General features: G+C 32.1%; 1 protein-coding gene across 1 annotated transcript; it reads left to right on the forward strand.

The window, feature by feature from the left end:
* The first annotated feature begins 1,745 nt into the window (after window positions 1-1,745).
* Window positions 1,746-8,790, forward strand: LOC115966071 (protein DETOXIFICATION 16-like). The gene is made up of 8 exons (XM_031085407.1): window positions 1,746-2,039; window positions 6,503-7,047; window positions 7,177-7,263; window positions 7,407-7,463; window positions 7,916-8,154; window positions 8,320-8,438; window positions 8,532-8,618; window positions 8,728-8,790. Exons 1-8 carry the CDS (start codon window positions 1,746-1,748, stop codon window positions 8,788-8,790), a joined length of 1,491 nt encoding a protein of 496 aa, XP_030941267.1.
* Window positions 8,791-12,767: the final 3,977 nt, after the last annotated feature.

Raw genomic sequence — 12,767 nt, forward strand, 5'->3', positions numbered from 1 at the left:
AATACAATACAAAATATTTTAATGATAGTCTTTAACACTTTGGCAAGAAATAGGCTGTGCGCAAGAAATGAATTTTTTTTGGGGGTATTTTTGCGACATATTATCTTTTTTCACATCTGATATCCATATATATATATATATATATATATATATGTGTGTGTGTGTGTGTTTGTACAATATTCACTTTGATCGGGCTGCTAGATATTTTGATCAATCTTGGTCAAAGTCGGTCAAGTCATGGTCATACTTGGTCAAATGTTACATTTTGCGATAAATATTTTGAATTTGACCTAATTTGGTTAATTTTCACCAAGTTGGAGCAATTAAAGTTAGTAAGTTTACCCGACTGATCTTTTGACTCAAATTTTGTACTCGATTGGAAATGGGTTTTGGTAAGGGACAGGGAGCCATTATTATTGAAAACGTTGTCAGCTGCATGGGCTTCAAATAAGTTGACAAAGTTCGCCATGCATGTGAGGACGAACCACATGGACATGGGTTTCATGGATCACTCAACATACTATCTATCTATCTTCATCAATATTTCATTTTTCCAAAATTTTCTCCACTTGTTCTCGTGATTAATAGTATTTCATCTGCAGCCTTATCATGACTAGACAACTAGGGTAGGGATACTGCGTACTAACACTCGCTCACTTGAATTTTATTTTTTAGTGAAGGGGAGTAGAGTACAGTAGAGTAGTGTAAATTTGACCTAAAATTAACCTATTTTTAGCCAGTTCTTCTCTACTTCCCTTTCTTCCCCCTTTATCCAAACCGCCCTAAAATACTAGTTTAAAGCTTTTTAACATCTCTATATAATTGGAAATCTCTTAGCACTTAACACTAATTATCTATCAAACAAACAATGGGATATTCCGCAAAATTATTCTTTAAAGGCACATGTTCTTATTAGCTGATCCTAAATTGGTGCTGGTTTTGTCCCTTGGGGATGAGTCTCTGTCTTCTTCAGCTAAACGTGTCTCAGTTGTCAATGCCATGTGACATAAAAATATAAATTCAATAAAATTTGTCCTTGTACACTCATTGCTTCTACTGTGTCACATGAAGTGAATCGATCGAGGTTCCATTTTGACAGGGAAAGCATCTCTTTGTTAACAATTAATAGTGTAATGCCACCGCTAGGTATTTGTCCATACGTACATTGTTCTCATAAGTGTAATTTCCTAGGACAGGTTCTCGTAATCTTAAATTATAAGAAATAATGTTGGCATGCCTCCAAACAGGAATGGCTGGCTTAGAAGAAGAAAGAAAGGACCCAGAAAGTTTCAAACTTTTTTTTCTTTGTTTTTAGTGTAGTTAAGATCCAAATTTCAGTGGACAAAAGATTTTACGGTTTGGCTTACAGCCCGTACTTTTTTAACTGGACATGTATTTTTGTTTTAAATATATAATAACAAGTGGTAATAGGTTTTATTCTCCACATTTTATTTAGTTAGTAGGTAATATGACAGTCTCTCATTAAAATAAAAGAAGATTCCAACTAAAAAAGTACTGAAAGTAAGTCAAACTCAAAATTTTACAACCAATTAATCAATTATACTTTTAAACGATGTGATTTTATTTTTTAAATGAGATGAATGCATTTTGGCACATGTTATTCTTGGAGAACATATATCTTAAAGTGTCCTTTATAAACGTTTGAATGCAATGTCTCGATCTCGTTCAGCCGAAAAAAAGAGAGTAACATCTCTCTCTCTCTTGCTAGGAGAAGGAAATAGCAAATGGCGAAAGAAGTTGAAAACATGTCTCTTAATTCACCATTGATTCAAATTTCTAAAGAAAACGGATTAAGCTACGATAGAGAGAGAAGCAGTGAAAAGATTAGTCAGAGAAATGAGTACTTTGTAGAGATGAAGAAACAGCTATGGTTAGCAGGGCCTCTGATCACTGTAAACCTATTGTTGTACCTTTTACAAGTGATATCTCTGATGTTTGTTGGTCATCTTGGAGAGTTAGCTCTTTCTGGTGCTGCGATGGCCACGTCCTTTGCATCTGTTTCTGGTTTCAGCATATTGGTGAGTTGTGTTTATTATGTAAACAGGTTTACTAGCTTTTGTTATTTTAGTTCTACTTGAACCTTTAACTCCTTTGTCTTTTTCTACGATATTGTTTTGTAAGTTTCAGCAACCGGTAGTGCGATTCTAGTTTCACATTATGAATAGGTCAGGACTCAATATCTTCATAAATATTAATTGACCTCATTTTTAAGATTTTATTTTTTAATAATTCAATTAATGCAAAGAGGGAGGAGAGATGTGAATCTTAGATGTCTCTGATAGAAACAACAGAAAATGTTGGTTGAACTAAAATCCAATTGTTGAATGTTAGATGTCAATTGAATTCATATTTTGAAAATTCATATTGGTTAACCGAATATGTTGGTTGAACTACAATCCAATAGAGAAAATGTTAGATGTGAATTGTATTTATATTTTGAAAATCTAACTATTGAATTACATATTTTATATGTTCTTAACATGCATGCTAATTTTTATGCTAATTAGATGTAATTTACCATTCAATCCATAAACTCATATTTGATACATTATGTAATTTACCTTTCGATCCATAAACTCATATTTGATACATTATTTTAAACTACAAAAACTTGAATTTTTAAACAAATGATTGATAACATAGCTCTTGATCTTTGATCATCTTTAAATTTTGTAAGCACGGAGAATATATGAAGATAATGTAATCTAGTGGTGGATTTATCAAAATTCACATCTAATTAAAAAATATTGGATAGTGTAATATTACTTAAAGTTACACAAGATGTAACTTTAACCAAATCCTCTCTCTCTCTCTCTCTCTCTCTCTCTCTATATATATATATATATATATATATATATAACATTGATCTTAACCCCTACGCAACACAATAAGTGAAATTAATCTAATTCATAACAAATACTAAAAAATTATTATGAACCATATGAGGGTTTCATACCCTAGTTAATAATGTAGCCTAGTAAAAAGATAAAAAGAAAAAAGAAAAAAAAGTTGTAAACATTAAAAAATAGAAACGTATTGATAAGATTTATACATTTTGCAATATACTGTCCAAGGGATCTGATAAATCGACCCACCCAAGTGACTGGACCGGAACCAATCTGAAACAAATTTGATCCGATGCTTGTGGCAATCGATAGCTTCAGAATTTGATTCTAGTATTTTGAGTCTTGATTTATCTCCTTTAACACCTAAACAAACCAACCCGATTGAAAACCCAACCAAGCTCCAACAAAATCTCAACTAGATCTGGTAAGATATCGCTAGATCTATTGAGTTTTCCACTGGAATTGGCAAATTTGGGTCGATCCATTGAGAGATCTCACTAGATTCAATGAGATCTAGTTAGATTTCCATCGGATTTGCCAAGATCACATCGAATCTTTATGTTTTTAGTTGGAACTGCAATGGTCGCCGCCTCTCTTGGTTTTGACAGAAACCAACCCAACCCGTGGAACAACTAACTCGATTTGACTTGTTGGAGTTATCGGTCAAAGACAAGTCCTTTGTTTCACCACTTGCCAGAATTGGGTTGAGTTTGCGTAGAGCCCATATTTGACCCAAACTAACCCATGGACTTACATAAGTCAGTCATATGAGATGTTACTTTTGTTAAAAGCAAATCACCAAAGAGTATAGTTGTTAAAATGTGAATTGTATTATGAATTAATTTTTTATTTTTCTATATCGTGTATCGTAGATACACAAACACTTCGTAAAATTATTAAAAATTATAGATATTAATATATATAAAAGGTACATTTATGATAAATTTAGAATATATTCAACTAATGGCCAATTTAACCATTACTTAATAATATTTAACAAATCTAACTAAATAAATCAAATTAACATATGTTTGTAACATAGACATTGAAATTAATTAAACTTGAAAGTGATAATACATGATATATGAGCCAAAATATTATTTTATTTTAATCATCTTGATTTACTATCTCTTTTCTTGCTCTTTTATTCTAATAATTTTTTCTTTATATTTCTTCTTGACATTCTAACTTCTTAGACTTATAACAATAATAACAAAAATAAGAATAATTATATTTTCATTTAAAACTTTATTCATAAAAATGATAGAATAGAAAATAAATTTGCAAATATGAAAGTGAAATGTCAAGGGGGTAGTCCAAATTTTGTAAAAGAAAGAGAAAAGAGGAAAAAAACCCTCATGAACATGTTATTTTATTAGACTTAATAAAGTATCCTGAGGCTGAATCGTAGTGAAATCAAAATTAATTTAATAGTAATTAAAATACAAATAAAGGTATTTAAATGATAAAAATTAACAAAATTTTACTACAAATATCTTTAAAAAAAAAATTTAAGCAACTTTCAAATGAATTTTCACAATTTTTATAAAGTTAACAGAAAATAATAATGCATAAACAAGTATAAAAAAATTGGGTTTGGTAATATTTCAAATAAAAAAAATTTAGTCTAGAATAAAATCATTTTCAACATAAATTTATAAATTGCACATTCTCATGTAAAAGTATAATTCTTGAACCACTAATAAAATTATCAAATAAGAATAGATTGAAAGGGAGGTAATATGATAAATTGAAAAACTATAATCTAAACTCAAAATAAATATAATATGAAATCTAAGAATGACACAACAAAGGAGTTTGGCTTGGTGGTTAGAGCATTTGTAGCAGTGGAGTTAAAAAGCTATAATGCTATTTTAGCTCCACTAATATACCAAAAAAGGCTTGCAGCAGTGGAGGCAAACCTATAAATTTTAGCTGATTTGCTATAGTGCACATCTATAGATAGATGTGCACTGTAGCACACATCTAAAAAAAAAAAAAATTAATTTTTTATTCCCACTCCGATTAAAATAATATAACTTACTTTATTTTTTTTCATTCTTTTATTCTATCTCACCGTGCACTCTCAGTTCTTTCAAGCTCTCATCTCTTTCATCTCTTAAGCTCTCATCTCTCTCATCTCTCAAGCTCTCATCTCTCTCATCTCCCAGCCCAGCCCACGTCGTCGCCATCGCTGTCCCAGCCGCCCAGCCCACGCCGTCGCTGTCCTAGCCCACGCTGTCGCCGTCCCACTCTCCTCTCTCACCGTCACTTTCCGACGTAGCGTAATCGGAAACCAAAGCGTTGGTGAGGATGTTGATAGCGTGGGTAGCATCGACGCGTGGGTTTGTCTCTGGTTGAGGATTTGGGTTTTTTTTTTTTTTTTTTTTTCTCTGCTGTGGACTGCTGTTGGTGGTGGTGGTGGTGGAGGAGGATGTTTGTGCTGTGTGGTGGTGGTGGTGGTGATATATTATTTTATTGTAGTAGAAATATTATTTTATTGTGATGAATATATTATTTTATTGTGTTGAAAGCTAAAATAGATCCATTGCTGCAACATATGTGTAGGAAAAATAGATAAAGTAACTTTTGGTGGAGCTAAATTGCTAAAAATTTAGCTCCACTGCTGTGGACACTCTTAGTGTTTCAATATAAACTTTATAAAAGCTTTATGATTATTTTGCTTTCATTCTAAGTAGATTTACATACAATGAACTCGGATTAAAGTTATATAACAGAATTGGACCCTAACTATTATTAGATCTTGATATCTTTAACAACTGTAAAATCTAACATGAAAATAACCTGTTACCCACTCATTGTAGTGCAAAACTTTAGAATAATTTTATAGAATTTTCTCTACGAACAAACTCATCACACTCAAAGGAAAGCATTTTCTAATTGTTTTGGCTCTAGAAGTTTTTACTCTTACTAGGGTAGTAGTATAGTAGCTTCTCACTCTCAAAATTGTGAAATAAAGGTTCTTTATATATATGAATAACGAGTTTTACCCATTAGGTCAGCAAATTCAGTTTTCTAATGTTTCGGTTGAGCAAGCACGTAGTGCAGGTCGAGTGAATTTATTATTTTAGTTTTTTTTTTTCGATGGAAGGTGAAGTAAAGGTCTTAAGAACTCTTTGTTTTGAGTTCGCTTGCTATCAAGTGAGTCTTCTAAAGCTTGATATCTTCAATGTTACTCCAAAACTCAACTTAGTACAAATCAAATTATGTAAATACAACACTTACTAACACTTATTTTGACACAAGAATTAGCCAACACAAACTTAAGATCACACACTCATTTTGAACATAGAGATGTTATATATGCGCGCGTGCACCACTTGATCTTAAGTTATTTTGTAGCTCTATATATATTTGTTGTCTAGCACTTTTTTTTTTTTTTTTAAACATTTTTGCGTACGTGTTCTTTTTTTCTAAAGAAGAAGATGACTAATTGGAAGGTACACCATCCTTGAAAATCAAGCATATATATATGTAAAATTTGTTACACAATTTTATCATCATTCATATTATATTATTTTCTCTTCTAGTTTCAAATGCAGTGTTAGAAGAAAACTCCTTAAAGTGGCAGTTTTTTGAAACATTTTTTTTTCCTGTTTTGGTTTGAAAATAAGTATGGAATGTCAAGTGCATTGGATACCCTATGTGGCCAATCAAATGGAGCAAAGAAGCATCATATGTTGGGCATACACATGCAAGGAGCCGTGTTTGTTGTTCTCCTTGTAAGCATACCCCTTGCTATCATCTTGGTAAACACAGGGACCATTCTAATCAAATTAGGCCAAGATCCTGAGATATCAGAAGCAGCTGCAATATATGCTTCTTGCATGATCCCGGTTCTCTTTGCATATGGTATTCTTCAGTGTCTTGTCAGATTCTTACAAACTCAGAACATTGTGTTTCCAATGATGCTATGCTCTGGAATTACAACTATACTTCATTTCCTTGTGTGTTGGATTTTGGTATTCAAATCCGGCCTTGGATATAGAGGAGCTGCCTTCGCGATTTCAATCTCTTATTGGATTAATACAGTATTGTTAGCATTATATATCAAATTCTCTTCTTCCTGCACAAAAACATGGACAGGATTTTCAAAGGATGCTTTGCACAATATGCCCACATTTGTTAAACTTGCTATTCCTTCGGCTATTATGGTCTGGTAAGTTCTGCAGCCCACAGAGCAATATGACAATTAATATGTTATACTAAATATACTATGTTTACATGTAATTGAAAAAAGTTACTAGTTGTTTCCAAGATTTAATACGATTTAACATTATTTGTACAGCATGGCAACGTGGTCGTTTGAAATGGTTGTTCTCTTATCTGGTTTTCTTCCTAATCCAAAGTTAGAAACTTCTGTACTTTCTATCAGGTTCTTGTTGAATCCAAGGATAAGTCCATTCACTAATTCAAGTTCAACTTTATATATAATATTTTGCTTCTTTGAAATTTAATTGTTTTTGGTAAATTCTTCGAAATTGTTTCCTAACAGATTTGTTTGTTTGTTTGTCACAGCCTTAATACTATTGCAATTGTTTGGATGATTCCCTACGGGTTCAGCGGTGTTGTGAGGTCTGCCATGCTAAACTGTATAGATTGAACATGTTCCTTTCCATTTGACTGACAATGAAAATAATTCATTTCATGGCTACGATTTTATTCATGAATTTAACCAAAAAAAAAAGTGTCATGTCATTTAAAATTTAAATACCGTGGTATTGTATACATTTTTGAATTTGTAAAATTTTATCTAAGTCATAATTGATCAATTTCAAATGGTTATGAGATTATGTTTTAATTTTTATCATTTTTAACTACTTCCCATGATTTATCTTGTGTATACAATATATACAAAATTTTAGGAAGTGTTTATTACACACTGTGTGGATCCACACGTGTATAACATATTTTCCTAAAAGTTTATGATTGAAATTACAGTCTAAAACTTTGTCTCCTAGGGTTCTTACATTGTTTGATTTTGTCTTTGAACACTTTTTTTTTTGGTGTTTCCTTAATATGTATAGTACTCGGGTGTCAAACGAATTAGGAGCTGGAAATGCAGAAGGTGCATGTCTAGCAGTACGTGTTGTCTTTGTCATTGCCACTATTGAAGGCATTGTTGTGGGATTGGTCATGATATTAATACGAAACATTTGGGGCTATGCCTATAGTAATGAAGTGGAAGTGGTCAGACATGTAGCAAACATAATGCCGATACTTGCAACATCCAACTTCTTAGATGGACTCCAAGGTGTTCTTTCAGGTTTTCTACATATCCTCACCCTTTACTATTTGGTACTAATTAACATATTACTATCTTATTTTTAGGCCTCTTACCCATAACAAATAAAAAGGGAATTTGTTTTTAGGATTTGTTTGTTTCTATGACAATGAAGCTATCTAATGAAGTTATTATGTCAACAATTAGGCACTGCAAGAGGATGTGGTTGGCAAAATATTGGTGCGTGTGTAAATTTTGGATCATATTATTTAGTGGGAATCCCATCTGCTATTCTATTAGCTTTTATCTTCAAATTGGGTGGAAAGGTAAGAAACATCTCCAACAATTATAATCATCATTTGTTTCATAAGATGGTCATTGTCTTGTATTCTCTGACTTTGATCCAAATGTTCAAATAGGGGCTCTGGTTCGGAATCATATGTGCACTTATTGTCCAATTGTCATCTCTTTTAATCATTACCATGCGCACTAATTGGAAGCATGAAGTGAGAATCTATTTTTCTAATCTCTCTCCCTCTCTCTCTCATAGTATCAATTTTTGCTTTCTGTTTTTAATTTATTATCTAATTGAGACAATGTGTCTTTCTTATTTAGGCAAAGAAGGCTACAGAGAGAGTTCATGGCTCAGCAATTCATCCAGAAGCAGTTTTAAGTTGATTTATAATCACATCAATAATAATAATAATAATAATAATAATAATAAAATAAAAAAACGTTGTCACGAACTGAGATAAGAAATGCAAGATGCCATATAATTTATTATTTCTCAGATATTGATGCGAGGGCAAGAAATATGCCAATCTTGCTATATGCTATAGGCAAGGTTATCAAAATCGGGATCCTATGTAGGATTATGAGAGATAGGTGGGATTATAAGATTCTACATATTTTCAGATTTAAAGCAAAAAATACATTGATATTGATTTTGTATGTTGAATAATCATGTAAATTGTGGATTTATCCAGAAAAAACAAAGATTTGCATCATATGATGCAATTTCCATGTCATACATCGCTTTTTTTATATTAGCGAAACAAATATATTTAAGTTTTAATCTAATGTATCTAAAAAGTTAAATAAATGTTTAATAGCAACTAAATACCAAAATATTTATCAACACATATTGAAATATTTTACAAGTTCTAAGTTCCAAGTTCCATGTTTAATATCCAAAATAAGTTATCAAATGGACACTAGCTAACTAAAATATGAAATCCAAAAGCAAAATGAATATTAAGTTGAAGTGAATATTTAATTATTCTCATTCTAAGTGTGGGTTAAGATAGCTAGACCCTAGTTAATTAATTCAATTACCCAAATTGATTAATTAGGTTAAATTTCATGCAAATCGTGAAAGTACCAACAAATCACTAAATAAACTAAATGTAACGAAAATTGACACGATGATTTGTTGACAAAGGGAAAAAACCTCTTACAAGGCAAAAACCCTACCAGGTGATTTTAAGGTCACCACTCCCAAGAATCCACTAATTAACAAACAAGTGGTTACAAGTATAAGGAATCTTACCACTACCCTGACCTATTCTAATATACCAACCTACAGTTGATCCTTTGCTTCAATACCCAATTGAACTTGATCTTGTAGTAGCCTTCTTTCCCTTGATGCACAAATCTCAAATTTGAGACTAACCCTTTTACACGGATTCTAGTACGTGACTAACTCCAGTAACTTGAATGGACGTTGTTGGCTGCAATGTTCTTCACTTCATCAACAATGAAGATCAGGAAGCACTTAGTTACAAAATCCTATGGCGTACAAACGTAGTAGCTTCTCACAGAGAAAATAAAGCACTTGGTCTTGTATCCATGTGTGACAAGTCTTAAAATAAGCTTTATATATGTCTAAGGTTGTGAGAAAATAAATCCTAAACAAGTACACAAGCGTCTTGATAGATTGAGCTTTTATCAAGCCATTTGTCTAGCTTTTCATTGAGTCTCAATTAAAGTATCTGTTGAGCTATCTATTGAGGCTTAATGAAATAGCTTTTCTTCACTTGTTTCTTGGATCAATCTTCATGTCTTTAATACGAACATTTAATATGCTTGAACAACATATTTCTTGATGTATTAAACCCAACTTAGATCTACCCAATTACAAGTAAAGTGCATTTTGTCAAAAGATTAGCCAATTACATAAAATTATGACCCTAACAATCTCCTCCTTTAGCAATCTGTGACAAAACCACAAACACAATTATGAGAGAAGTATAAAACAATAATCTCCATAACTATTACAAAAAAGTACAAAAGTCTAACTATTACTATGAACTCTTGAAAAACTTTACAAAAAAAGAAATCATGGCATGAGAGACTTGTAACCTGTCTTATCGGAAACACTTAAACAAGATCCATCAAGGCATTAAGTGTGAAATGTAGGCAAGTTATATAAAAGAAGAGACATATGCTTGAAGAGAGAAAAAGAAACAATACGTGTGTGATAAAGGTGAAGAAACACACACACACACACACACACACACACACACACACACACACACACATATATATATATATATATCAAGAAGTACAATAATGTATGTAAAAGTGGTTACAAGACCATGGTATATGTAAGTGAGAAAAAAATACAACAAAACCTTACGACATCACTCAAAGAACTGTCCCCCTAACTAGTCTATCCCTATGCTAGCTCTCCTCCTAACAATATGACTACTCTCATATACAAAATTACTCCCCCTTTTTGTTACAAGAGACAAAGGGTGAATCACTAAGAGGCAACCATCTCATCATCAATCTCGGAACTAGAAGTATCATCATCATCTCCACCATTCGAAGAAGACACCTCAGCAGGCTCGGGTGTGGGAGAAGGAGCAAAACCACCAAGGCGAGACTAGCGGCGAGTGATGCAACCAATCCTGGTGTTCATCTAACACATCTCATCGGAAAGAAGGTCAAGATGACTACCAAAATCAGCACGCATGAGCTGAAGCTGATCCATGATGGCAATGACTGAGACCTCTACTCCAGAAGAAGGAGGAGCAGATGAGGAAGAGAGTCGAGAAGCAGAGGCAGCATCCGTTGAAGTAGACTCAACACGAGGCCGTTTGGCAGCCAGCTGAGCATCACTCCTCCAAATAGATGCCTTGCTGATGGCACCCACGACATTGAAAGGAGTAGAGAGAGGAATCGTGACGTGCATGTGTAAGAGGATGCATGTGATAGCTGAAGGAAAGATGAGAATGGGATTTTGAAAAATAAATTTAGATATGATTTTTGTTTTAGGAAAAGAATAAGGTTTTGAAAAGTAAATTCAAATTTGATTTTTGACTTGGAAAAACATAGAGATTTCGAAAATAGATTTCAAATTTGATTTTTGTTTTAGGAAAAGAATAAGGTTTTGAAAAATAAATTCAGATCTGATTTTTGTTTTAAGAAAACAATAGTGATTTTGAAAACAATTTTCAGATCTGATTTTTGTTTAAGGAAGAGAATAGGATTTTGAAAAATAAACTCAGATCTGATTTTTGACTTGGAAAACAATAGAAATTTTGAAAACAGATTTCAGATCTGATTTTTGTTTTAGAATAAGGTTTTCAAAAATAAATTTAGATCTAGTTTTTGTATTAGGAAGAGAATAGGATTTTGAAAAATAAACTTAAATCTGATTTTTGTTTTTAGGAAAAGAATAAGGTTTTGAAAGTAAATTCAGGTCTTATTTTATTTTATTTTTATACATAAAGAAATAAATCTAGGATTTAAGCATATGCATGACCTAACTACATGAACAAAACACATGCACATAAACAGGCATTCATAATATATTCACTAGAAAGAAAAATCAAAACCAACAAAAGAAAAAACATGTTAGAAAAGGCATGGAGAGAATTGAATTAGTTTCATAGACATGAAAATAAAAAGGATGGAAACTTACTTGCATCAATGCATCAAAGAATTTTACAAGGGAATGGGGAAATCACTTTAGAGTTAGAGAGAGGGTAAGTCTCTCTAAGTTCTAAAGAGATTGTACTTAACAGAAAAGAAAGTCCTAAAGTTGAACTTCCAGAATTTCTTTTACGTTAAGAGCAGAGGGGTGCTGAATTCTGATTTTAATTCTGTATTTACAGAGATGTTATGCTTAAAAAATAAGCTAGGTCTGTTCAGATACAAGTTAGGTCGAATTTTTATCCCTAAAAAATTGGATCTGATGTGTTTTAACTTGGATCTAAGAATTTTTGGGCCAGGCCTCAAGGTTGTGCCAATTAGCACTGTGGAAGTGTCGATCAGCACTTTCCAATTGGCACTCTTGAGCATTGGGCCCATTTTCCTCTTTTGGTTCGATTTGGACTCTATTTTAGGGATTTTGTGAGTTAGGAATTGCACTTGGACGTCTTTTAAACTTGTATTTCAAAATAAATCCCTTTTAATTTGATTATCAGGTCCTTAAAATAATAATTATCTGAAAGATAATTATTTTAAAAATTTTTATTATCAACAACTCTCTTATTATCTGATTATCCATTTTATTCTTATACAACCAAACTTATTTTTTATCAAATATAACAGCCAATCACATAAATTACTTAATGAATTTTAATTGTTGACCAATCATAATTAATTTCAATTAATCACATGTGATTAGCTTTACCCACATAAAATGC

The sequence above is a fragment of the Quercus lobata genome, chromosome 10 (assembly GCF_001633185.2).
Source record: "Quercus lobata isolate SW786 chromosome 10, ValleyOak3.0 Primary Assembly, whole genome shotgun sequence".
Classification (NCBI taxonomy): Eukaryota; Viridiplantae; Streptophyta; class Magnoliopsida; order Fagales; family Fagaceae; genus Quercus; species Quercus lobata.